The sequence below is a fragment of the Capra hircus genome, chromosome 25 (assembly GCF_001704415.2).
Source record: "Capra hircus breed San Clemente chromosome 25, ASM170441v1, whole genome shotgun sequence".
NCBI classification, from domain to species: Eukaryota; Metazoa; Chordata; class Mammalia; order Artiodactyla; family Bovidae; genus Capra; species Capra hircus.
In genome coordinates this window covers 10692130-10720042 of record NC_030832.1, presented here as the reverse complement: position 1 = coordinate 10720042, position 27913 = coordinate 10692130, and the positions used below count along the sequence as shown (strand labels likewise).

The window sequence follows — 27913 nt, the reverse complement described above, 5'->3', positions numbered from 1 at the left end:
CGACATTCACTTGGTAGCGTCATCCCTCTCTCTCTCTCAATTGGGCTCCTTTCCTGGGCTCTTCTGTTCTCCCTCAAAGCCATTCTCTTATTTTTATTTACTTCTCTAGACGTTTCTACCTACTTCTCATTAGAAAAGACAGCAAGCGGAGCGTTAATGAATGGTAAACACATTTGCCTCCCCCGTAGATAATTATCATAACCTTTTAATGAGAGTTCTATCACACTGATTGGTAGGGGTAATTTTTTATCTCCTCCTGTTTCTGAGCTTTGATGGGGAAAAGCGATGGGCTCAAGCAACGTTGCAGACACAAGCAGCTCCCTCTTCCCTGAACAGCTGTTTGTTTCTCGCATCTTGATGAGCCACCCAAGTCCGCGTTTGGTGCACATTTTGTGTGGGAACATCTGGCACCGAAGGCTAACGGCTCAGACGCAGAGCCATTCCACGGGGGCACGGGCTCCAAGATGCAGATGGGCCTGCAAATATACCTTGCTGCTTACTCCCTAAAAATTTGAGTTCAGCAACAAAACCTGGGTCTTTGATTGCATTCGAGAGGCGTTAGAGAAAATAAACAAGCTCGTGGCTTTCTCTTGCGCGTGGCTGCTTTAAGAGACGCTGCCGTGCTCCTGTTTCTCCAGCTGTTCCTACCCACCATTCTCATTTGGAAAAAAAAATCGAGGAAAGTGACAGAGGTCACAGACTTCTGAAAGGCCCTGAAGGGATGTATATGTCGCTTCAGTGTCCATGGTTCCAAGTTCAGATAATGGATGCGCTTGGAATTCCCACACCTCTGCTCCCAAAAGGAAAGTCAGCTGGGAAATCAATCATGCCAAGGATACCTTCACCTTCATGGTCAGGAAAGCAGGGGTCAAGCAATGACGAAATCATGACAGGACCAGCTCAAGCTCTAGTGGGTGGGTCCTCCTGCCTTGCCCTGGAGCCAGAACCACACAACCTGTGTGCTATTAAAACCTTCAAATCCTCTGCCCTGTGACCTCACCCCTGAAATACAGACTGAGGGAAGAAACTGACAGAGGCAAGAACAAGCCACAGGCAAAGGAATATCTCCCAAACCTTTACCTACAATCTCAGGAAACTAGAAGCAGCCTAAACGCTAACCCACATGAAAACACACAAAGTAAACTGCGGTGTGCTGAACAGTCACTGACAAGGTCAAAGGAGCAGGCCCTCCAGATGCTGATGGGAGGAGCAGGCCCTCCAAATGCTGGTGGGAGGAGCAGGCCCTCCAGATGCTGGTGGAAGGAGCAGGCCCTCCAGATGCTGGTGGGAGGAGCAGGCCTTCCAGATGCTGATGGGAGGAGCAGGCCTTCCAGATGCTGGTGGGAGGAGCAGGCCCTCCAGATGCTGATGGGAGGAGCAGGCCTTCCAGATGCTGGTGGGAGGAGCAGGCCTTCCAGATGCTGATGGGAGGAGCAGGCCTTCCAGATGCTGGTGGGAGGAGCAGGCCTTCCAGATGCTGGTGGGAGGAGCAGGCCTTCCAGATGCTGGTGGGAGGAGCAGGCCTTCCAGATGCTGATGGGAGGAGCAGGCCCTCCAGATGCTGATGGGAGGAGCAGGCCCTCCAGATGCTGATGGGAGGAGCAGGCCTTCCAGATGCTGATGGGAGGAGCAGGCCTTCCAGATGCTGATGGGAGGAGCAGGCCCTCCAGATGCTGATGGGAGGAGCAGGCCCTCCAGATGCTGGTGGGAGGAGCAGGCCCTCCAGATGCTGATGGGAGGAGCAGGCCTTCCAGATGCTGATGGGAGGAGCAGGCCTTCCAGATGCTGGTGGGAGGAGCAGACCTTCCAAATGCTGGTGGGAGGAGCAGGCCCTCCAGATGCTGATGGGAGGAGCAGGCCTTCCAGATGCTGATGGGAGGAGCAGGCCCTCCAGATGCTGATGGGAGGAGCAGGCCTTCCAGATGCTGGTGGGAGGAGCAGGCCTTCCAGATGCTGGTGGGAGGAGGAGGCCTTCCAGATGCTGATGGGAGGAGCAGGCCTTCCAGATGCTGGTGGGAGGAGGAGGCCTTCCAGATGCTGATGGGAGGAGCAGGCCTTCCAGATGCTGATGGGAGGAGCAGGCCTTCCAGATGCTGATGGGAGGAGCAGGCCTTCCAGATGCTAATGGGAAGGGCGGGCGCCCGCAGGGGTGGTTAAGCAAGACCTCTTTCCTCTGAATCAAGAGTTTTTACAGATACTCACACTTTCTAAAATGAGAATTCCAATTCCAGAAATCCAGCTTAAGACTTTCGTTTTTTAATAAAAGGAAGAGTTGACCCACCCCTCAAAAAATGTTCACAGAAGGACTAATGCTATAAAGACGGGAAGGGGGGAAATGGTATGACAATCAAAGACATATCTAAACACAAAATTCTACACGACCATCATAAGTAACGTCCGTGTAAGAGAACAGGAGGAGGACATGTTACTTACTCTTCAGTGGTTTTCAAAACAGACCATCAACTTACAAACTCAAAATGATCTGATTTGTATAAAATGAATGTACACATAAATGGAATAAAACACATTAACAGTAACTGTGTCCAAGTGATTTTCTTCTTTAAACTCTTCTGTGTAATTTGTACCCTTTCTTTCTATTCCAACGGTAAAAATCTCTACTTAAACATCATTTGAAATCTACATAGAAACACAAGAAAATATTATAAACAGAATAATAAATTGTATGTATATATAAACCCTATCCTGTTGGTGGGGCCTCCCAGGTGGCACTAGTGGTAACGAGCTTTTCTGCCAAAGCAGGAGACATAAGAGACGCAGATTCAATCCCTGGAGGGGGAAGATCCCCCAGAGACGCACATGGCAACCCACTCCAGTATTCTTGTTTGGAGAATCCCACGGACAGAGGAGCCTGGTGGGCCACAGTCCATGGGGTCACAAAGAGTCAGACACGACTGAAGCAACTTAGCACGCCCACATGCATACTGTTGGCGGCAAATTTAAAGCCACTATGAGAAACAGCATGGAGGTTCCTTTAAAAATCAAAAATAGCTATCATATGATTCAGCAATCCAACTCCTGGACATATATCTGGAGAAAACTCTAATTCAACAAAAGATACATGCACTCCAGTGTTCAGTGAAGCAGTGTTTGTAACAGCCAAGAACAGACACAACCAAATGTTTACAGAGACAGATAAATGGACAAAGAAGATGTGATATAGCTACACAATAAAGTATTACTCAGCCGTTTAAAAAGAATGAAACGATGCCATCTGCAGCAACATGGATGGACCTGGAGATGCTCACACCAAGTGAAGTGAGTCAGAAAGACAAACACCATGTCACATCACTTTCACACAGAATCTAAAACATGACACAAGTGAGCTTGTTTACAAAACAAAAATAGACTCAGACATAAAAAACAAATTCACACTTACCAAAGGGGAAATGGGAGGGGAGGGATAAATTAGGAGCTGGAGATTAACAGATAAACACTGCTATATATAAACAATAAAACGCTACAGTACAGCAAAGGGAACTCTACTCAATATACTGTAAAAACTTATGACGGAAAAGAATCCGGAAAAGAACACACACACACACACACACACATATAACTGATCACTTTGCTGCACACTAAAAACTAATACAACACTGTAAATCAACTATACTTCTTTTTACAATTACATGTACACACTAACGGTCGCATACCTATGTAAAAATAGTACTTAAGTGGACAAAGAATAGGAATAGCTGTCATGCCAGGGTCATGAGACTGAGGACTCTCTTCTTCATTTCAAGTTGTTATGTTGCTTTCACAACTTAAATGCAATTTTTGTGAGCAGAAAAACAAGAGCTTTTTTTAAGAAATCTCACACTGGCCAGTTACGACTGAATTCCAGCCCAGGATCCTCCTTGTGGGCATCTTAACCTAAAAGCCTTCCACTTGATGCGGGGTCAAGCCAGGCAAGCTGCAGACGGATAGGCTCGAGCTAAAAGCCCACACGCAGATCTTTCAGAACCCACAGACAACAAGATGGCATGTTGTTTATAGTTCACTTAAAAATAAAATTGAAAGCAGAGACGACAAACGCCAACAGTGCTAATTTTGTACTGATCGTATAGCATTCTCTGTACGCTTCAAACAGGCCAACAGCCTGACTTGGTTCTGAGATTTGAAAAACAATCACAAGTGCCTTCACGTCATTCTAACAGCCCAGATGTTTTGAACCACTGAACTTCCTCTCACCAGCATCGGTGTGAGCCTGGGCCACTCACAGTGCAGTGTGGACGCCGGCAGCGTCAGCACCACCCGGGAGCTTGCTACAAATGCTCGCTCTCAGGCCCCCCACCCCCTAGGCCCATGGAATCAGAGTCTGAGGGCCACCGTGACCCCCAGGGGCATGGCGGGCGTGTTACGGTTTGAAACGCGCTGCTCTGAGCCATGTACTGTCAACTTTGGCTGCACCTGAGCGGTCTGGGTCTTGCCTCCAGAGATCCTGATGGAATTGGTCTGGAGGGTGGTCTGGTCGTCGCAGTTTTAAAAGCTCCCCTGGTGACTGCCATGTATCTACAGCCAGAACTAAACAAAGCATGTAGTTCCTCAGCCCAGAGAATTCTTAATTAGACAGTTAGTTACATCTAAGCAACAGCGGGCGAGATTAACTCCAGAAAATGACTCTGTGCAGCCCTGTATGGAAGAAAAACTGACTTACACGGAACTGGTAAGCGCAGACACAGCTGGCCTTTCCTAAGGACTTAGGCAGGGCTCCACTGTGCTCCACACTGGCCCTGCAGTATCTTTTGTGCGCTGTCTACAAGGAGGGTCTACCGCGGTCTCGGGTGTCCAGGCGAGAAGCATCAGGGGTGGAATGACCAGTCGAGATAACATCTAGAAGCGCAAGAAGCACTCGCAGGGCCCTCAGAGTGAGCAAGCGCCTCCCTTTTTCTGCACCGAGGGGCCTCACTCACCTCACTCTAGTCCAGTCCTACAGAAGTTGGACTCAAGGGACTTGCCTGTGGTCCAGTGGTTAAGAATCCGCTTGCCAGTGCAGGGACACAGGTTCGATCCCTGGTCAGGGAACTAAGACCCCACATGCCGGAGGGCAAGTAATTAAGTGTTAGTCACTCAGTGGCATCCAACCCTTTGTGACCCCATGGACTGCAGCCCACCAGGCTCCTCTGTCCATGGGATTCTCCAGGAAAGAATACTGGAGTAGGTTAGCCCTACCCTCCTCAAGGGGATCTTCCCAACCCAGGGATTGAACCTGGGTCTCCTGCATTAAAGGCAGATTCTTTACCATCTGAGCCACCAAGGAAGCTCGCACACAACTACTGACCCCGCGTGCTCTAGAGCCCGTGCTTCACAAGAGAAGCCCCCACGCAGCGCAACCAGAGAAAGCCTGCACAGCACAACAAGGACCCAGTGCAGCCAAAATGAAAGAAAGAGGCTGGACTCGAGCCCAGGCTTGCCCTGCACTTCCTTCCAAGACCAGCCACCTTAACCAGAATGCAGGGAATTATCAGTGAAAGGTTAAAGTCTGTGTTTATCTATTCCTCCCCTGATGTTCAGCCCCTAGAGGTTAGTCAGCTGTATCCTGTTTCTCTGTGATGGACCCAGCTCACTCAGAATAGGTGTCTGATGGGTGAATCAACTCATCAGTGAGTGGGTATTAACTAACCAGCCATCCTTCACTGGATCCCGGCAGCATTAAAATTCAGGAAGCCGGCTCCTCCTCCTAGGCCGTTGCTTTGTCTCCTGCCTGGACACGTGTGTCCCATCTTCACCCTGTCCCACCCCGTGCACTCAGCTCTCCTCAGCTGCTCTGGGGTTCATCACTAAGGACCTGTCAGCTGCTGACAGGGACGTGCTGAGGAATGAGGAAGAGCACAGCTCCCTCGGCTAATGAGACCCAGCGGGGCGAGAGAGCCGGCGACCTGGGGATGCCAGTTTCCTGCTCAGGGAGAAGTGAAGGACGGGAGTAGCGAAGGGAGGGGGACATGGGGGGTTCAACAGAGTATCCGTGTGATCGGGGTTCAGTCCCCGGCCAAGGACACCAAAAGAGAGGCCACGTGACCGTGGACTGCAAGGCTGTGGGAACAAAATTCTAAAGGTACGTTTACAAACTTGAAGACAAGAACACAGAAAGGGCGAAAGCAGTGGTTCTCAACTGGGTGTGGACACTGTTTTAAAGCTCCCCGATGACTTGTAATGCATGGCAAAGGCTAAGCAAGGCCAAAGTGTAGAGATGCTTTTGGTCACCAAGATGACGGTGTTACCAGCATTGAGAGTGGGGCCGAGGCTACAAACTGTCCTGAAAGACCAAGAGCAAGCTATATCCTACCCTGCTTCCCATCGTCCTGATGGCCTTTTATGTGGGTGAAAAGCTTATCGGTAAGGACTTCCCTGGTGGGCTGGTTGCTGAGACTCCATGCTCCCAACACAGGGGGCCTGGGTTCAATCCCTGGTCAGGGAACTAGATCTCACAGGCCACAACTGGAAAAGCTTCCACAGGCCACAGTGAAGATCAAAGATCCTAAGTGCTGCTTAGAACTAAGACCGGTGCATTCAAATAAAAAAATATATTAAAAAAAAAAAAAGCTTGTTTGTAATCTGAACCTATCCTCAAATTAACTGTACCCTGGACATACCAGCTTTTACCCTAGGGCCCACCCATGCTCTGTTCTTCCATTTTCTGCATTTCCTCTAACGAGTGACTTCTGACTTGACCGCCGTTAAATCCAAACATGTGCATTATAGCTAGGTAAGAGCACTTTACCACTTCATGTTTTTCGGGCAAGGTCATGCCCAGCCCGTGCATACTGCAATCTACTTTGTATGATAAATTACTTCCCTATTACTTCTCCTTCAGATTAGAGTTAGGGTATTATACTGATTTTTTAAATTATTTGTGCAGGCAGGGTGTGTTAGCCATGAATTTCATTTCAGGGTAGTATAATAAAAGGGCTGATTTTTATTTTAAAGGGATACTGAGGCTGGTACCGAGACCTATACATCTAAGGAGGCCAAAGTGGCTGGACCAGGCGCTTGCTAACAAGGTCAAATTGCATCTGATACAAACATCCCACCAAGGAAAGACACGCAGGGACAGTGGGATGACCTGAAGCCCAGACTTCACCATCACTCACGGGAGGGCTGGCTCTAGGGTGCAGAGTTTCTACACTGGGAAACCGACAATTTCCAAATGTGTCCCCATGGCAGGGGACACCCACAGTCTCTGCTTGACCACCACTCACCCCCATCTGACAGAACGAGCTCCCCAACTGTCCTCTTGAAGAAATGCCCCTGTCGTTTGTTCTTGCTCCATGTGGCCAGGTAAGGAAAAGCAAGTCACCTCCTGGCTCCAGGGGGCACGCGACACAGGCCGGGACAGCGAGGATAACACATCCTGCCAGGAAAATGAGTGAATCCCAGAACATTCTCATGAGCTTTCAGGAAGACACGCTCTTCTTCCTGTGGGTACTGAGCCAACAGGATTTATGCCTAGCAATGCCTAGGGGCCCTCTTGTCACTATGCGAGAAGAGCAGGACTGAGAATGAAGCTACGACCAAGGAAAAGAAGGGGAGATACAGAAGGATAAGGATCCCACATGACGCCCCCAGGGTCCCTGGGTCCAGCTGGGCAGAGCGCTAGCTCTTCTCGAAATTTGTCAGCTACGCAAGCCAATCAAGGGCACTTCTTCACAAGCCAGTTCCTGGTGGGTTCCCATCACTTCACATTAAACGTTCTCACCCCTCCTCTCCCTCCCAAGTTGTCGTGTGAGCTTTACCCTGAAGCTGTCTCCCTCATGGTGGTAAAATGGCTGCAGCAGTTCCAGCCTCTGTACCTCACAGCATGTGTTCCAAAGGGAACCACTCCAGCCATCTAACAAGCAAAGGACCATCTTCTTCCAAAGCCCTAGCAAACTTCAACCACATCTCCATGGCCAGAATTAGACCTCATGCTCATTTCCTGAACTAAATCCAAGTTGGGTCAAGCCATGGTTACCTGAACCAATCATTTTGGAAAGGAGATGGAATTATCTGGACCAGATCAGACAGATCAGAGCTGATGCCTTGGTGCTTGGGAGAGTTCAACCCCTACAACCGACCAAGAGGGAAAAAACTTTTTTAAACCAAGCCATGTATGGATGTGAGAGTTGGACTATAAAGAGAGCTGAGCGCCGAAATATTGATGCTTTTGAACTGTGATGTTGGAGAAGGCTCTTGAGAGTCCCTCGGACTGCAAGGAGATCCAGCCAGTCTGTCCTAAAGGAGATCAGTCCTGGGTGTTCATCGGAAGGACTGATGTTGAAGCTCAAACTGCTATACTTTGGCCACCTGATGTGAAGAACTGACTCATTGGAAAAGACCCTGATGCTGGGAAGGATTGAGGGCAGGAGGAGAAGGGGACGACAGAGGATGAGATGGCTAGATGGCATCACTAACTCAATGGACATGAGTTTGGGTACGCTCCGGGAGTTGGTGATAGACAGGGAGGCCTGGCATGCTGCAGTCCATGGGGTCGCAAAGAGTCGGACACGGCTGAGCAACTGAACTGAACTGATGGCTGAGCCTCTAGCATGGGGAAAATAAAAGGGGTAGCTCTTCAGGAAATGATACTACAGCAACTCTTCTAATGGGGGAGCCCCACCCTCAGTTCCTTCCCAACTCTCAGGCCGCAACCACAAGCTTTTAGAATCAGGCAGCAAAGCAAAGGCTAATCTTCTGAAAGATATACAGACAAAAACTGGACTCTGGTCTCCACTCACTCTGACTGCAGTTTTGCTTTACATAATGGGTTTGAAAGTCCTCCAGAACATGTTTCTTTAATGACGTAGAACTGAACATCAAAATGGACAATCACCAGGACCACCTGCGTAAGCTCAGGGAACTCTACTCAGTGTCATGCGGCAGCCTCAATGGGCAGGGGGAGCGGGGGAAGGTGGGGGAGAGTGGATACTTATACATGTATGGCTGTGCCCTTCGCTGTTTACCTGAAACTGCCACAACACTGTTAATTGGTTATATCCCCAATACAAAATAAAAAGTTCAAAGTTTGAAGAAAAAGATTATAATGACCTAAATATATATTAATAAAATGCTAATACTGTAAGAAAGAAAACAGAACTGAAGGATGGGACACCATGAAAGAATGAGAAAGGAAGTCTCCCTTTTTCAGTCTCATGTATGACTCTGCCCTTCTGGCTTTGGGACTTGAGTTCTCATCTCCACGATTCTGCCAGCACATGGGTTTCCTCTCGAGGGACTGCTCACAGCCCAATCATGGTGGCCACGGGATGGAACAAGCTCACTGTCCAGGCCGGTGACATCTGCCATGCTCTGGAGCCCCGGCGGGGCAGTGGTGGGGTTATTCCTGCCAAAGCACCAGGACAGAATGGAGAGGAGGAAGACCCAGCCAAGGAAGACTGGGGTAGTGCTGTCCCCGGGTAGGTGTGACAGACAGCCTCCAGGGTGGCCCTCAAGACCCCTGTTTCTTGGTACTGACGTCCATGTGTAGACCCCTTCCACGCTGAACCAGGCTTGAGCTGCATGACAACAGAATACGGCAGATGTGGTCATCTGTCATTTCCGGCCTTAGGTCACAAAAGTCACAGTGGCTTCTGTGTTGGGTGTGTTCCCTTGCTCTTGGGTTACCCGCCCCGGGAAGTCAGCTGCCAGATTGTGAGCAACCCTACAGAGCAGTCCACATAGCAGGGAACCAAAGCCTTCTGCCAACAGCCACGTGAGCGAGCTCCAAAGTGGACCCTCCACCGCAGTCAAGCCTTCAGATGACCACAGCTCTGGTTAACGCTTGACCACAACCTTACAAGAAACCCTGAGCCATTCCTACATTCCCAACCCATGGGAATTGCGGAGGACCCTCAACATTCCCTGTTTTAAGCTGTCAAGTTTGGAGATCATTTGTTACACAGCCAGGGGTATCTAAAACAAAAAAAGCAGAGCCCGGGACCTCCCTGGTGTTCCAGTGGTTACGAAACCACCCTACAATGCAGGGGACGCCAGTTCGATCCCTAGTTGGGGAACTAAGAGCCCACACTCTGTGGAGCAACTAAGCCTGTGTGTCACGACAACTGAGCCAGCACCCCATAACCAGAGAGTCCGTGCACCACAGCGAAAGGGCCCACGTGACACAACAAAGCTCCCTCGTGCCACAACTAAGACCTGATGCACCAAACAAACAAACAAATAAATAAACAAAAGGAGCAGAAACAGACATGCCCACAGCAACCCCACAGCCCTGGCCACTTGCACCCCTCAGCGGCACTTCCGCTCAGCTAGCGCGTGTTTCCTTTCTGCTCACACCCATGTCACAGGATGAGCTTTTTTTTTTTAATTGAAGTACATACAGTGGATTTACAATGTTGTATTAGTTTCTGCTATACAGCAAAGTGATCCAGTTATACACATACACACACACACACATATATATACACACACATTTCTCTTCAAGTTCTTTTCCATTTCCTATCCTGTTTATCACAGGATATGGGATATAGTTCCCTGTGCTTAAACACTAAGACCTTGTTGAGCTTGAGATTTCTTACTTACCCAGGAAGTAAGGCAATCCATTATCCAGGGAGGGAGACTGACTGATCCTGAACCACTACTGATCACGAGGACTCCGCCCGGAAAGGCGCAGACGCTTGGCGCCACAAAGGCACTGGGCTGCTTATATGACCTCGCTCTTTGTTGAGCCGTGATGGCATGAAAGGAAAGCCATTAATTCTGAGCAAAATGAATGTGTAATACGACGCTTCGTTTGCTCAGGGATGTCCTCATTTCACAACTCTATACTCAGGGCCAGGAAGACACACATACACCCGAACACGCTTCTCAGCAATACAGCAAAAATACTTTCACTGCCCTGTGTCTGAAATAGCCTAATTCTTAATTCTTTCTGCACCACTGCTGTTAAAATACAACTTTTGATTAGGCAAGGTTCCTTAGTAATAATACAATTACTATCCTAGAGAAAAATGATAATGATAGGTAATGTGTTGGAGCATTTATGAAGCCCATTCATGGAGCTGACATATGGTCTCTCATTTTACCATATAACTACTCTATGAGATAGAGTTCTCTTCATTTTATAACCAAGGAAACAGAGACAGGATATGGGATATAGTTCCCTGTGCTTAAACACTAAGACCTTGTTGAGCTTGAGATTTCTTACTAAGTAACTTGCTCAAGGTCACATAGCTAATAAGCAGCACAGCCATGAATGGACCCCCAGGATCCAGTGCCAGAATTAGTACCACCAACCACTAGGCTAAACTACCTGCATTATGAAACCTGCCATCTGGACACATGGGGACCTAGAACAGGGCTACCCTGGTGCAGCCGTGTGGGCCTCGCCCCCACCCCTGACCCTCCACACCCTGCCTGTGACCCATGGATGACAGCACTCCCAGGCCATCAACCACAGCTCACCACGGGGACCCTCCATCTGACAACACGGACAGCCGCTCCTCCTGCGGCCAGAAGCAATGAGAAACTTCTGACAGCTGGCAGAGGTCCGTGTGCAATGTCAGCAGCCGAGTCTCAAAACACGTCCCACTGCTCTGTCCGTTTCCGGGCCGTTTCCTCCTGAAGTGTTTGCCCGCTTTATCCAAGTTCCTTCTACCTGCAAACTGCAAACTTGCAGGCACCTTAAACTTTCAGCTGTCTGTGTATTTAGTCACTAAAGTTGTGTTCAACTCTTTTGTGACCCCAGGGACTGTAGCCCGCCAGGTTTCTCTGTCCATGGGATTTCCCAGGTAAGAATACTGGGGTGGGTTTGCCATTTTCTTCTCCAGGGGATCTTCCTGAATCAGGGATCAAACCCACGTCTCCTGCACTGGCGGGCAGATCCCTTACCCCTGAGCCACCAAGGAAGCCCAAACTCTCAGCTACCCCACTGTTTAACTGGGGAAACCAGATTACAGAATAGCGTGGTTAAGAAGTTACCTTTTTCTATTTCATTCATGGGCTAAAGAAAATTTATCCCAAAATTATCATATACTCAAAACACATTTACTGTAAAACACACTCCAATCACGCCACTGCCTTATGGACTTTCGCACACGTTCCTCAGTGGGCCCTCTCAGGGGGATAAGACCATCCCATCCATTTCATAAACGAAGAAATGCACACCTGTGGAAGTGAAGTGGTTCAGACCCAACACCGAATTTGCAAGCAATGGAGCAGCAACTCGAGGCTGAGCTGGCTTCTGACACAATTAAAAATGACAGAGGATGGAAGTCTGTCTGTCTTCAATGATTCAGAACCCTGGTCTCCACAGACTACAGTCTTTATTGAGAACATAGAACAAAATCGCACCACAGAACCCTGGCATGGCCAGGTAAGACGGGCGCCAGGTGAGAAAATGCTGTATCAGGCACCTGGGACTTGTTTCTGATGCTCTGGATATGTCATTTTCAAATGTGAATGCAGGAGAGAAGTTCAAATTGAAATTAAACACAGAGGGACTTCCCAGTGGTCCAGTGGTTGAGAAACTGCCTTCCAAGGCAGGGGACGAAGTTGTGGAGCAACTAAGCCCGTGTGCCACAACTACTCAGCCTACAGGCCACAATGAAGACCCAGCACAGCCAACAAATAAGTAAGTATGGGATCACACTGCCAACTTCCCATTACATATACATAACAATTACATTAGTGTCATTCACAACAGCTGACAGCGCGGGGATGGTAATGCTGCTGCTGTTGAGTTTCCTTAACCCTGGACTCCCCCACCACAACCCCCGACAAGACAGATGCATCTCCCGGTCTATTTTTAAAGTAGTCTTAAAGAATCTGTATGGTCAAAGCTATGGTTTTTCCAACAGTCATGTAAAGATGTGAAAGTTGGACCATAAAGAAGGCTGAGCACCAAAGAATTGATGCTTTTGAACTGTGGCACTGGAGAAGACTCTTGAGAGCCCCCTGGCCTGCAAGGGGATCAGGCCACATGAATCCTAAAGGAAATCAACCCTGAATATTCCTCAGAAGGGCTGAAGCTCCAATAGTTGGGCCACCTGATGCAGAGAGCTGACTCACTGGAAAAGACCCTGATGCTGGGGAAGATTGAAGGCTGGAGGAGAAGGTGATGATAGAGTATGAGATGGCTGGACGGCATCATCAACTCAGTGGAGTTCAGCAAACTCTGGGAGATGGTGAAGGACAGGGAAGCCTGGCGTGCCACAGTCCATGGGGTTGCAAAAAGTCACACATAACTGAGTGACTGAACAACAACAACAAAGAACAACCAGTGAAAGTGCTTATCTTACATGAAATGGGGAAAAAACTGGAACAACTCAAAAGTCCAGCAATCGGAAATGGTTCTTTCATATGGTGCACTAGCTCAATGAAATGCCACATCCAGGCCCATAAAAATGGTGGCAATGAAGCTTTTACTAGGTAGAAGGACACAGCCTAGGAAGTGACGGGCTGGAGATTTCAAGTAGAGCCCATAAAAATATGTTTGCACATGACAAATTCAGTGAAATCTCATTATGGCAGCTGGAGCTTGGAGGTAGGGGGGATGTGCTTTACAGTTTTCTTTAATTAGATATAAACAAAGTCATGGAAAAGAAAACAAGATGACTCAGCGATAAAGAGGCTCAACCATACTCTGAATCAGGGAAATAAAAAATATTTTGCCAGCACCGCTTTCACCTGTGATTTTATCAAAGAGCCCCAAAGCTGGATCTGCCAGAGGCAGGGCTGTGCTGGGGGAGACCCAGCCCTCGTTAAAGGCAGGCTGACGACCTTTATCCAACTCAGCAAGCACTGTGGGGACTTCCTTGGTACTCCACTGGCTAAAACTCCACACTCCCAATGCAGGGGGCCCAGGTTCAGTCCCTGGGCAACGAACTAGACCCCACAGGCTCCAACTAAGATCAAACATCCTATGTGCCACAACTAAGACCCAGAGTAGCCAAATAAATTAAACAAACAAGTAATAAAAGAAAACAAAAACACAGTGCTTTGACCCAGCAATTCCACTTCCAAGAACTTTTCTGGCAAATACACTCATACGAGGACACAACGACAACTGCGAAGATTATCAGAAGTAGCAAAGGGCTAGAATTGACTCAGACACCTGGCTGCTGGCACATCGGCCAAATGAGTCCTACTGCGGGTGGACGGTGGGCTATCAGGAGCCATTAGAAAGACAGCAAGTCTGTGTACCCAGCGCAGGACGGTCTCTAAGCCATGGAGGGAGTAGGGTGCAGGATACGGGACCATTTGTGTCAAGGAAGAAAGAGAGAAGAGGAGGGAGATGAGAAGGAGAGAAAGTTCATGTATCTGAATGTTCGCATCCGCTCGAGTACACAAGGGGCACCTCTGGGCGGTGACGCTGCCCACCCTCCAGGGGTGAGCCGGCAATCGCAGAGTTTAACCATTCGTGACTTTTGTATTTTGAACCATGTGCATGTATACTATTTAATACTTACTCAATATTTAATAAGTTAAAATTTCAGCTATGTAAGTATTATTTCCAGTTGTCACTTTAAATTAGTAAGTACTGATGAAAGGTGTGCTTGGGGGTTGGCCAGCGCCTCCCCCAGCCCCTCCGCCCGCCTGCCTTGCCAGGGCCTCCCCCAGCCCCTCCACCCCCTACCTCGCCAGCGCCTGGACCTTCGTGACGTGCCGCTCCTCCTGTTCAGCCACCTTCCGCTTCAAGGTGTCGACCTCCTGGCGGAGCGCGGCCGAGTGCTCCATCTCGCCGTCAAGCAGGTTCCGCAGCGACCTGGGAGGAGGAGGAGATCCCACCTGTTCAGAGGCTGCCAGCCCAGAGTTCACAGAGTCAAGTCCTAGTTCATTCATCTTCCACAAGGCTCTGCAGAAACCGCAGTTCACGTCCATCTCGTACAAACTGCTTTGAGGAGCTACCCAATTCTGCTTGAGAGTCTCTGCGTCATAATTAGGATGAGCCCTGAGGGCCACCAGAGGCCTGGCTCTGAGAGCTTGTGGGTTTGGTGGTTTAAACCAAGGGAAACCAATGAGTTGAGCCTACCTCAGGCACGCCCCCTCCCAGACATCCCACACTGAGGTGTGCATGCTCAACCGAGACGTTTCGGAGCCACACTACGTACGAGATTTAACAAAGGAAAGGCTGCCAGGACAGGCCAAAAAAAACCACCTGAGCCACAAACACAGAAGACAGGCTCCAGTTATCTGATGGACGATGGGAGTCTCATTTCTCCTTTGCCCACAGTCTCACAAAACGCCCTCACCCTTGCTCCGTCACCACCTCCAGGTTAAACAAGCATACAGACTGTCTTACCGAGATGGATAACCTGACATTGCAATGAGCGTGCTTTATACTGTATCTGGAGCATGTTCACCCTGCAAACACATTCGCTTGAATGTCTGTCACCTTTGGTCTTAAATAGCAGAAAAGACAGTGGCTCTTCCAGAAATAACCACAAGTTACCACCTAGAATTGAGTCAAGCAGGGTTCTGGTGACCATCTATGGACCTCAAATGGCTATTTCTTGAAAACATTTACTAACTTTGGTGCGGCTGCCTCCTAAATCTAGAGGACACTTGCCATGAGACACCAGACCACAAGCAGTAGTGTCTGCACCATCCCACCCCCACTGCTCACTGAACCTCCGCTCCAAAAATAAACATGGTGTGTTTCAATGCTCCTTGAAAGTTTTGAAAAAATTCCCCTTTGAGGGCCTGAAAACCAGCCCCCCAACACAAACTGGATGTGGTTTTTTTTTCTGTTGCTGGGAAGGAGAAGAAATGACCCAACAGTGACTATTGTTCTTTACAAAATAACACAAAACCTGTGGCTTTTTCCAAGATAATGGCCCCAGCTGAAAAAAGGAAAAAGCATCCTACAAAGTCCACAGCCTGTCACTGAGATTTACTTTCACTGGAAAAATCACACTGTCTGAAGATTCCTTTTTAAAAACACTTGTTTTTCCAAATCACATTTGTTTGCTCTTGTATGTTTCCATAAAGGATGAGGGAGAAGCTTGTCAAGCAGCGCCCAAAGCAAGTTTTATAAAGGAGAATCAGCATGCACATCCCCAGGGACACAATTCCTGCTCAGGGGCAAGCATAAGAGTGTGGCATGAGCATGCACACACGTGTGCATACATACACACCTACTCCCTGACCCCCAGACTTGTGCTCACAGAGGCTCTGCAGATAACCGCAGGCAGATCCCTCTACTGACCAGCCTGTAGCCCAGACAAGGTCCTGGCACTGGAGCGGTTTGCCTTTGGGCAGCCAGACAGAGGCAACACAGCTAACAGCTGTCTGGTATCTAGCCCTGGTTTCAACAGGGAATCAAAATGAATAAAACCCTTTGGCCTCTCAGTGTCTGCAACAGGGCTTTGGGGAAAATCAAGACTCCATACACCATCTTGCTACAGGTATCCCCAATTTGAGAAAATGTTAAGTATGCTAGTGCTTGGAACGTGGTGGACAGAACCTCAATGAAAGGTTACCTGCTGCTTAAGGGGGGCTCAGGGTGACAGCTATGAGGATGGAGCTTCATTTTGAGGCAAAGAAAATGTTCTAAAATTGACTGTGGTGAGATGGTTGCACATATCTGTGAATATGCTAAAAACCACTGAATACTTTATGTTTTATATGATATTTAAATTATATAATCTATGAATTATATGATATGTGAATTATATCTCAAAGACTATTTTTTTAAATTAAAAAGACTGCTTTACAAATTCTCGTTTGTTCTAAGATAGAGCATGATCGTTTCATTCCTTATTAACACTCAAGCCACGTTACATATACTAACGTGGTACATCCCAGAATGGATACATGTATATACACGGCTGAGTCCCTTTGCTGTTCACCAGAAGCTATCACAACACTGTCAGTTGGTTCTACTCCAACATAAAATAAAAAGTTGAAAAAATAAAGTAGTACATCTCAGAACAAAAAATCAGAAATCACTGGTCACAATTCTGCCCCTGAAGCAAAACCTCCTTCCCAGTGATCTTCTCCCTGCCCCAGAGGGAGGATTTCTGTGAAGGAGCGGCCCCTCCAGCCCCAGCGCTGGATACCTGTTCTCTTCCTCCAGCTCGTCTTTCCTGTTCATCATGGCCACGATGGCTTGTCGCAGGTCACCTACGGGAAGAAAGCCAAGTCCAAATTAACCGGCAGAGCCCGCCTGCTACACCGCCCCTCACCGGTCTGGATTATGTGCTATTTAGGGCCACTTGTCTAGACGAGTTCCCTTTTCCCTTTCAAAAATAATTCCTATACAGAATAGGAGATCCAGTGGGCTCAGTCAATCACTCTTATTAGCCACACAGAATCCAAAAGCAGGGCAGGATGAGAATAAATGTGGAGGCGTTTCCTTGGTGAACATAACCAGCCGCTAAGGAAGTTACAGACTGATGACTTCTGAGTGCTTTTCCAAGTCCCTGCTAACCGGACAGCATCTGCTTTGAACCCTGATCTATTCCCAGTTAGAGCCAGTTATCAACCACCGGTCAGACAGCAGATCTCATGAAACTGACTTCATGCTCCTGCGTGTTCAGTCGTGTCCGACTCTTTGCGACCCCATGGACTGGAGCTCACCAGGCTGTGCTGTCCATGGGATTCTCCAGACAAGTATACTGGAGTGGGTTGCCATTTCTTCCTCCAGGGGATCTTTCTGATCCAGGGGATCTTCCTGACCCAGGGGTCGAACCCACATCTCCTGCATCAGCAGGTGGATTCTTTACCACTGAGCCACATGGGAAGCCCATCCTGACCCAGACACACTCAAGGTTACTGAGAGATCTGGTCTTCTTGTGCCGACTCCCAAATACTGTGAAGGGGGATGGGGCCCCTCCAACACACAGTTCATAATCACTCGCAGGAGCAGCTCTCCTGACAGCTTCAATGTGGGACAGCAATTCACTGATAGAGAATCACACCTTTAAATTCAACAAGCATCCAAGTTTTCCATCTACAGCAAGCTTACCTGTTGTCATTGTCTAACCACAGCGGGCTATTTACCGTAACACTGAGATCTCAAGCCCAGGAACTTGTGAATTTCCCCCGGAAAGCCAGTTTTATTTTTTTTCCCCTAATCAAGCCTCTTAGAACTGGCTGCAAAGAAGCTCACAGCCAAAGTCTCACAACCAAAGTCACACATCCAGCGCAACCACTTGGCCATGCGACCACAACATGCCCTAACCCTCCCTCTGACCACCAAACTGTCTTTCCACCTGGGGCCAATTTACAAATAACCCATTCGCTCCATTTTTTAAACTGTTTTAATATGCTGCTTCAAGTCCTCTTTTGGAAAGAAGTACGGTTTGTTGGTATCCTCTCTTTAGCTAAAATTCAAACTCTTCTACTTGTCAAGCTCTGTTCAAAGCCCACACTGGCGTTATCTCGTTTACTCCTTTACACACACCTAAGAAACACTACCCCACGTTGTTGGGGTACAAATGAATTGGGAAGGAGGAAGAAATGGGGGAGGATGAGGGCAAGATAAATAGGTGGTCCCTCTGTCCCCTTATACTCAGGATACCTAGGCAGAAAGAAGCCCAAAGACTCTGAGGCAAGAAATGGGTCCCAGGACCCACGCTGTCCACAGGCGGCCACAGAGGGGGCAGAAGCCCACCATCCAGATCTCAGAGGAAGAAAGGGAAGGATGAGGAATCACAAGGGCTCCTGCTCAGCCTCTGGGTCAAAAAATAGGCCCTCCCCTGTCTTTTCTGACCCAGAACAGCCATGTAGGCATCACAAGGACACAGCTAGGAGGTCGAGGCCTGGCTTCCCCATCACACCTGTGACGGTGTGAAACCTGCAAGTCACATGGTGAGGAACCAGGCCCTGCAAGGTGCTGGTGACGAGGAGGGTCTGAGGTGTCCCTCTTCTGGGGTCAACCAAGGTGTTGCCAAAGAAAATTCGAAATTCACTGCGTCGACACAAACTTACTGAGCACCTACGAGGTCCAAGAGCTGCTCTTGGCACTGTGGGTAAAGAAGGAATAGAGAAAACCAAAGTCGCTGCCTGCAGGAGGCAGGGCCTCCTCCCTAGGAGGGAAGACACACCAACCAACATGGAACAGATGGGACGACGAAACACGCTGGGAGGAAAGCCAGGTGGGGTGCAAAGACAGGTGGTGGGAGGGTGTCATTTTGTGGGCTGTGCTGGGAAGGCCTCTCTGGGGGCCCCCGGGGAGACAGGGAGCCAGTATGCTGCGGGATGGGAGGACACACTCCATGCGGCACAGGGCCCATGCCAAGGCCCCGGGGCAGGCGCGAGCCGGGCCACGCGAGGAGGCAGGGGGCGCCAGCAAGGGCCATGTGGCCCGGCCCCCAGCGAGCTCGGAGACTCGAGGACTGGATGACAACCCCAGTGCCCACCAGGCAAGCGCTCCGGGCACACAGCCTTGCTGGTGTCACAGAATGACTCTCCAGGAAGTGGTCTCCCAGTCCCTTCTACAGCAACTTTAACCGGTCTCAGCGAGAAGATGTAAAGTCACAGCTGGCGTCCAAATCTGTCCAGTTCCAATCTCTGCATTCAACCCCAGGAACCAGTGGTGATCACCACCACTCACTTGCAGCGATTAATATCACAGTGATATTAAGGCAGAAGAACCTGAGACGTCATGAAATAAGCTGTGCAACCATGCACCTTTCCATGTCAGAGCCAGGATGGAAGCCAAGCGTCCTACCAGCAGGGGAGGAGACCCCGGCCCCATGGGACATGGTATGCTGTGTCCAGAACCAGGGCCGCTGATTCTGGGAAAGAGCAAAAGGAGAAAAGGGCAGCAGAGGATGAGATGGTTGGATAGCATCGCCAAGTCAGTGGACATGAACTTGGGCAAACTTTGGAAGATAGTGAGGGACTGGGAGGCCTGGTGTGCTGCAGTCCATGGGGTCACAGAGAGTTGGACACGACTGAGCAACTGAACATCAACCACACAAGCATCCTGCCTGCTGGCTATAAGGCCCCTTCCCAAGGAGAGAGCCAGGCTCCCGACTTACCTAAGGGAGGAGTGTCCTCAACAGATCATTTCTTAATGGAGGACAGACACACACAGTCACACGCCCCCACAAGGAGACAGTCTGTCTGACTGCATGCTGAACGTGACCAGGTAACGAGGGCCCTGGTTCTCAGCCTTGTACCAGGGTCTAGCCTCTTCAAGCCTTTCTTTTGGGGGTGAACAGCAACCACCTTTCCACCTCTCTAGAGCGCTGTAACCTTCAGAGGAGAAACCAGGCAAGGCGGTGCCAAGTAAAGACGCTGCCTCTCAAAGGCGGCAGCAGAGAGCACTAACGATTTAGAAGAACCTGACATGACGCTAGATTTCACACTTCTATGGTAACTGAAAACACTGGTAAACCTGTAAAAACAAAAACAAGCCGCTAATCTAATTCTGTGACACCATAGCCAAGGGGGGTGGGGGGGTGGGGAAATCAAGACTTAATACATCATTGAAGACCAGCTGAGTGATATCTCTCTGGCGCTTATTTTCAAGAAACCCAGAGCAGAGGGCAAGGCTGCAGCCGGGTACTGGAGACCCAGGCTCAGGAAGCTGCTCCTTCACTCCAAGGCTTGTGTGACTGACATCTGAGTCTTCTTACGAGGACTTCTTCTGGAGGTCTCAGCTGCCCCATGCTTCTTATAGAAGCAGAGGACTGGATATGTTGTTCATCGTTGCAACATGAGGTTAGAAGAACTGATATCTTTTTTTTTTTTAAACAAACTATTTTATAAAGCAGTTTCAGGTTCACAGCAAAATCAGGTGGAAGGTACAGAGGTCCCCCCATCTACCAGCAGCCCCTGCTCATGCACAGCCTCCCTCATGACCGACACCCACCACCAGAGCCGGACGTTTGTTACAAACGACGAACCCACACTGACACATCACAATCCCCACCATCACATGAGGCTTCGCCCGTGGGGTTGCATGTCCCCTGCGTCTGGAAATCTGTACGACAATATGAATCCACCATGACAGGATCGCCACAGTTTCACTGCTCTAAACCTCCCAGTGCTCCACCCATTCATCTCCCTCCCCACCAAGCCCTGATGAAATCTCTTGATCAAAGAGATCACGCCAGCCTTCTGATCTGAAGAGTGTGCCACTGGATATAAGTGGGAAGAGAGCTCAGCAGGGCACATGTGCCTGGAGCAGACACACCCACGGCCAGGGCGCCTGGCACCCTGGACCCAGCAGGGCAGAAGGCTCGGGTTCCGGGGCCCTTGATCCCTCCCGTGCCAGGCTTCTCCTAGAGGGAGCGGCTCACCACCCACAGGCACGATCCTTATACTGAGATGTGGATGTCGCGCCCCCACCTGGCGTCACCAACCCCTTTACCTGGCCTCACCTGCGGACAGCGATTCGCTTGGGCCAGCATCCTCTGAGCCAGCCTCCCTAAGGATGCTCTTCAGTGATGGGGCTGCACTATTTTGTTCCTCCCCCAAAATGTGAGCGCCTCTCCCTGAATAAGACGCAAGCCCAACGGAGTTTTCCATTGTGCTGAGAACACTTCACCCACGATCTCCCTCCTCACAGATGTTAATGGCCATGTCCGAGCACAATGTCATCACACACCAGGGCTCTGGAGCTGACCCTTGTGGCTGGCCTGAAGCCTGACACCCAGAGCATCTCCCCACTCCCTCCTGCCCCAGCCCCTGACAACCACCCTTCCACTCTGCGTCTCAGAGTTCGACCATTAGATTCCTCACATAAGTGGAGTTACACAGTGTTTGTCCTTCTGGATCCAGCTCATCTTAACATAACATCCTCCAGGTTCATCCATGTTGTCACCTGTGGTAGGAATGCCTTCCTTTTTAAGGCTGAACAACATTCCAACGCATTGTTGTTTCACGGATTTCCTCGTGTTCACCACCACCCCCTCATCCTGATCTGATGAAACTTGTCTATCCAGACCAGGATGAAAAAGACACCTCGACCAAGAAGCCCACCATGATTCCCCTACCCTGCAGGAAGCTGCAGAGTGTGCAACAGCAACTGCCTCTGTCTCTTGCAATCACCTCACAACGTCAAGGCACACAGCGTGCCATGCACCTGGGGTCCCCAGGGCTCTCACACGCCAGGCTCTTGTGCACGTGTGTGCACACTCAGCCACTCAGTCATGTCTGACTCTCTGCGACCCCATGGACTACAGCCCACCAGGCTCCTCTGCCCATGGGCTTGTCCAGGCAAGAATACTGGAGTGGGCTGCCATTTCCTTCTCCAGGGGATCTTCCCCACCCAGGGATTAAACCCGTATCTCCTGCCCTGGCAGGTGCATTCTTTACCACCTGCGAGGCCCACCAGTGCTTGGTCAAGGTTTATGGGAAGTAAGTGATGCAGAGAGATGATGTCCACCTGAGCACAACACTACTAAAACGGAGAACAAAGGTACCAGCTGTCACGTGGCAGGCACGCCTTTGTCTGCTGACACATGGGCTGAAGCCTCGTTTCATTTCTCACCTGATGAGGATGCTCAGAAACACAGAGCAGGGACCCACGTGGGACAAGTCAAGCTGCCTGCAGAGCTCCAAGTCACCTTCCAAACCCTCTCTAAGGACAGAGATTGTGGATACTGTCCTGCGCAGGTCCAAGAGCTGGAGAGAGATAAAGGGCTTCAGCAGGGACCTGCCAGGGGCAAGAAGGTCAGGTGGAGGAGGCGGTGGTTCCAACAGCTTCCATTCTAACAACAGGAATGGGACCCATGGAAGGTTGCTACCACCAGACCCTGGGCCTGGGGAGACCTGTGTTCAAGCCCCAGCTCAGCCATCAAACTGCTGGGTAACCTGGAGGGGCTTTCTAGCTCAGAGAAATACAAAAGAGGAATTCCCTGCAGGATGTAAGAGTAAATTAAAGCTCCCTGGGGGTGCTCCCCACTGCAGCTAATGCAAGGAGGTGGTTCAGAGCACAACCGCTAGAGTCAGGTCCCAGGTTCGAATTCTGCCTCTGTAGCCGGGTAACCTTGGGCAAGTTACCCACCTTCTCTGAGCATTGATTCCTTTATCTATAAATGGGATCTTTTCGGTCACTACTTCACACGAGCATTATAACGACTCGACGCCCAGCACAAAGAAAGCATCCAGTAAATGTTACTGATCACCATAAATGAGCGCCCGTCCCTCCCACAGCAGGGATGAGGACAAGGCAGCAGTGGCTGCCCAAGCGCGGCTGGACTCAGCCGGGCACATGCTCAGGAGTTACAGGGTTTACTGAGCTCCTACAGACCTCAACCCTGGAAAATGAAAAGGAATTTTTTTAAGTGGTCTATGCCCTAGGGCAACAGACTAGATAATAGACTTTTATGAGCCATCAAACCAGCTCAGCATCGGCAACGTGGGAAATCAGACCTGGAGAGTGAGATGTCAGTTAGAGGGAACCGCAGAAGTGAGGTCGGGGCGCTGGGCTTTTAGGCATGGCATGACCAGGTGGCTCAGTGGTAAAGAATCCACCTGCCAATGTAGGAGATGCAGGTTCGATCCCTGGATCAGAAGATCCCCTGGCGCAGGAAACAGCAACCCACTCCAGTATTCCTGCCTGGCAAATCCCATGGACAGAGGAGCCTGACGGGCTACAGTCCGTGGGATTGCAAAGAATCAGACAAGACTTAGCAACTGACAACAAAAACAATCCGGCGATCCCGAATACTAGGAATTATGCAGCTGAAACGTGTGCAATCCGTGCGGGAAGAAAACTGGAGGAGGAAGGGTTTCCCAGGAGGACCTAGAAAACATGGATGCCCTTGGGGCAAAGAAGAGCCACGACCAGCTGCAATGAGACATCTTGGCCACAAGTGCACTTTGCAGGGGCCACAACTGGTCCCAGCAACCCACTCCAGTATTCTTGCCTGGAGAATCCCATGGGCGGAGGAGCTGGGTGGGCTACAGTCCACGGGGTTGCAAAGAATCGGACACGACTGAGCGACTTCACTTACAACTGGTCCACACAGAAGCCACAGAAGCCAGGGGATGAGCACCGCTGCTGAACCACAGCATCCTCCATCATAACCCTTCCCTCCCTGGCCCTGCATGCTCTGTACCCCCTGACACAGGGCCTGTGTCGGCACCAACATCTAAATTTCAGAGGACACAAACACAGGTCCAGCAGGACTCTGATACTGTAAATATTTCAAAGAAGACTGTGCCTTTAGCCTTCCCCAAGTTACCGTCACGGAACACTCCTGGCGATGGTAAAAAAGGCAACAGCCTAAGAGCGGGTATCCTCCCCCAGCCAACACCCACCCCCCAAAAAAAATCCCTCTTGACAGACTTCAACTTGACATGGGAATCCCAGGTGGTGCAGTGGTAAAGAATCCACCTGCCAATGCCGGAGACACAGAGACCCGGGTTCCATCCCTGGGTCAGAAAGATCCTCTGGAGAAGGAAATGGCAGCCCACTCCAGTATTCTTACCTGGAAAACTCCATGGACAGAGGAGACTGGTGGGCTCCAGTCTAAGGGGTCACAAAGAGTCAGACACAACTGAGCAAATGAGCGCACACACACACAACTTTATATGCATTCGCTCTGCTGATTTCTCCGGGATGAGTAACGCCAAGGGGCTGATTCCCCTACCTCATGTAAACAATCTACTTTCTGCAGGCTCAGGGACACACTTCAGCAAAAGTGCTGCCTAGCTTGTAATTTTCTCTCCTCTCTGGGCACCCGCATCCCATGATTTGTTTAGTCTCTACCATGGTGATTCCTTTCGTCTTTATTACCTGCCGCTGCACGTTTCAAGGGACAGCAGCACAGTCTTTCTGCAGCCTCTGCAGAGCCCGGCTGAGTCAGGGGCTCTCCCTCCTAAGGCTGAAGGGCAAAGAATGATTTATTGAGAAATCGGTTTCATGCTTGGCTTCGAAGAACTGAAAAGCAAATCCAGTCAAAAACACGGGAGAAGGTTAACCACGGGAAATCAATCTGGTTAAAGAGCATTTGAAATTACTGCAGAAAGGATGGCTGTTTAGTCACTCAGTAGTGTCTGACTCTTTGCGACCTCGTGGACTGTAGCCCACCAGGCTCCTCTGTCCCTGGGATTCTCCAGGCAAGAATACTGGAGTGGGTTGCCATTTCCTTCTCCAGGGCATCTTCCTGACCCAGAGATCAAACCTGCATCTCCTGTATTGGCAGGCGAACTCTTTAACCACCAAGCCACCTGGAAAGCGAAAAGGATGAACCGGTCCATAAGTGTTGCCGGGGAAGGGAACCATTTTGGGAGTAAGAAACAAGACTTAAATCTCTGTTGTTACTATATATCAACATAAAGTTCAGAAAGCGTAATTTAAATATGTGAAATGCAGCAATAAAAGCAGTATAAATATGGAAACAAACATTTACGCCATCTTGCAGCAACAGCAGCCCATCTCAATATGCAAGCAAAGAACAAGTCGATTAAGGAAATGATAGTTTTGTTTTTTTAACTTTTGTACCTTGAAGCCCAATCTGACAGAAAACTGGTCCATTGTGGAAACTAAGCCCTTCAAGGAAGCAAACAGGCAGAGCAGGAAGAACACAGGCTTTCCAATCAAGCCCCAGACCCCACTGGTCTCCTGGGCCCCCTCTCCCTCTCCATCCCCTCAGCTGGAAAAAAAAAAAACAAAAACTGGCACTGGTACAGCCGGCCTCGTGGGACAGGGCGGGGCGCAGCACCAGTTTTCCTGGGTCACAGCCCTGCCGTCTGTTCTCAACCTGTCTGTTCTGCGGTCGTGCCACAGCGGCAGAACTGAGCCACAGGGATGCAGCCTGTGGCGCCGCAGGGCCTAAACCACTGGCCATCAAGCCTTTACAGAAAAGATGAGAAGGTCCCCAGGAGCTCCTGGCCCTGCTCCCCACCACAGCCTTCTCCTACGCGGGCCCTCTGCGGCTAGTGTGCGGCCTGCCAGACATGGCGTCGATGGTGGGGCCCAATGGCTAGAACCCAGACTGTTCATAGAAGCAACACAGCCGGGACCTGTTGCTGTCTTAGACGCTGCAGATCCCTCTTGCCTCTTCACCAGTCCCCTCGGCTTCACCTCCATCCCTCTGGCAGGCCCGGCTCGGCCCCCTGCCCTACATCATCTTCTGCATACGACGGTTCCCCGGAGGTGAGCCAGCAGAGGGCCTGGGCTGCACACGGGCTTTGCGCTTTGGGCGTCCGCAGGTTGAAGATAGTGCTGAGACCCAGGGTGGCTGGCCGACTCTGATAGAGACTTCCAGAAGTTTGGGATGGGCCACCAGCTCCGATCAGGGATACAGCAGGATGGGAGCAGAGGCACCTGGCCGGAACGCTAACAGTTCTAAATCGCTCCACCAGGATCCGCCTGCTGAGAGCTTAGCCAAGGACAGGACAGGGCACTGGGCCCAGTTAGTCGCCAGGTGCAGGGGCCTGGCCAGGGACACGTAAGATGCAATTCCCAGACAGAAGCCCAAAGAGATAAAGCCAGTAGAGCCGCTCAGGGAGGGGCAAGACCACTCAGCGCAGAGAGAAGGCTGAGTTTTGGCCAAGTGGCTGGCATCGGAGATGTCACGCATGCCCTACGGACTGACAGTGGGACACAGGGGAACCCAGACTCTGAACAGAGTCCATGTTGAGGGGGTGAACTCACCACTGGCTGGCTTGGTCTCTGGCCGCACTAGTACTGCCAAGACAGCTCTCTGGGATCAGCCAGGAGAGACTGAGCCGCCCCAGGACTGAGGCAGGCAGGCAGGCACCCAGCAGCCAGGCCGCCGGGAGCCCCCATAACCTCCCCGCTGTGGTTCTCACCTGAGAGGTTCTGAGTCCAGCCCAACAAGCCAAGGAGAGCTCGTGGCCCCTACTCTCCCTAAGCCCCACTGCACCTTGTCCATTCTCACCTCCATGAACGCTCCACCCATCAGGATGGACTGGCCCTTCTGCAGGCGTGGCTGGCAGAGCACCCCCCGGCAAGCCTGTGGGGCCCCTGAAAGCAGGGACCTCTGGGCCTGGCACCCATGAGACTGGGAGAATGAACCCAAGGCCGGATGAATAAGCAATCATTAATCAACGAGTGAGTGACTGACTGACGCCCACTGCTAGAATCTGCCCCTCAGCTCCCGGAACCAAGCACAGGATGGGCCGGGCAGAAATGTCGAGCGTGTTTAATAATAAGTTCAAGGCTTCACTTAGAGGAACTAACTACCAGTTCACAGCTGCAATTTCCTGCCCCAGTGACGGGGATTCAGACTCACTTTTTTCCAATAGGAGCCTCATGAATGGATACACAAAGGAAGGAAAAGATGGATTCTTAAATATCGTGACCATGACCTAGAACTAGGTGAGCCTGCAAAACCATCCCCCCGCCCCTATCGACACACAAACCCCCGACTTGGAACAGACGAGCAGCGGAGGGGCCAGCCACCAGTGGCCAAGCACCCGAAGGGAAACAAAGGCACTGCAGGGAACGCCCCACTCACACAGTGAGGGTGGGCGTCGGAGGCTGCTGGAAACAGTGGCTTTAAAGGGAGCCTTCCCACCCGCAGCCGACAGAGACCTTCCAGGAGGGAAACTGTCTTGAGATCAACTGATCTTTAATTCCCTTTTCAAGATTAAAGGGAGAAAACTAGAAGGCTGTAGCTAGACATCTGGGCTTGTGCACACGTGTGCAAGCATACGCACGCGCTCGCTCCCATATACATAAATCTGGGTAATAATTCTTTGGCTTTATATAGCATCTTTTTTCAAAGACCTCAAAGAGCCTTTACAAACACTCCCCTGGGGCCCGTACGTAGTGATATTTAAAGAGAGGGCTCGTGAGGGCACATACACAGAAATAAACAGTGAGAGCTCTTCTGTGGATATATACTTAACCTACGCCGCCGTTCTCCAAACTTATAACCGCTTTTTATATCTATTTCTGACTACCCACTCCCGTTCCTTTTATCTCTAAAAGAAAGGATGAACTATATTGAGCTCCAAAACATAACTTTTTAAGTTGATCTCGGGCCCATTCGAGCTCTTTGTTCTGTTTCTCCTTCCTGCCTCCCCT

General features: G+C 50.2%; 1 protein-coding gene across 2 annotated transcripts in view; it reads right to left on the bottom strand.

The window, feature by feature from the left end:
- The window catches only part of SNX29 (sorting nexin 29), a 603176-nt gene that overhangs the window by 446019 nt on the left and 129244 nt on the right, over window positions 1-27913 (bottom strand). For both annotated transcript variants that reach the window (XM_018040633.1, XM_018040634.1), the window contains 2 exons: window positions 17013-17076; window positions 14588-14716 (listed from right to left, as the gene is read on the bottom strand). In XM_018040633.1, coding sequence (XP_017896122.1) covers window positions 14588-14716; window positions 17013-17076 — 193 coding nt within the window. The remainder of the gene's footprint in view (window positions 1-14587; window positions 14717-17012; window positions 17077-27913) is intronic.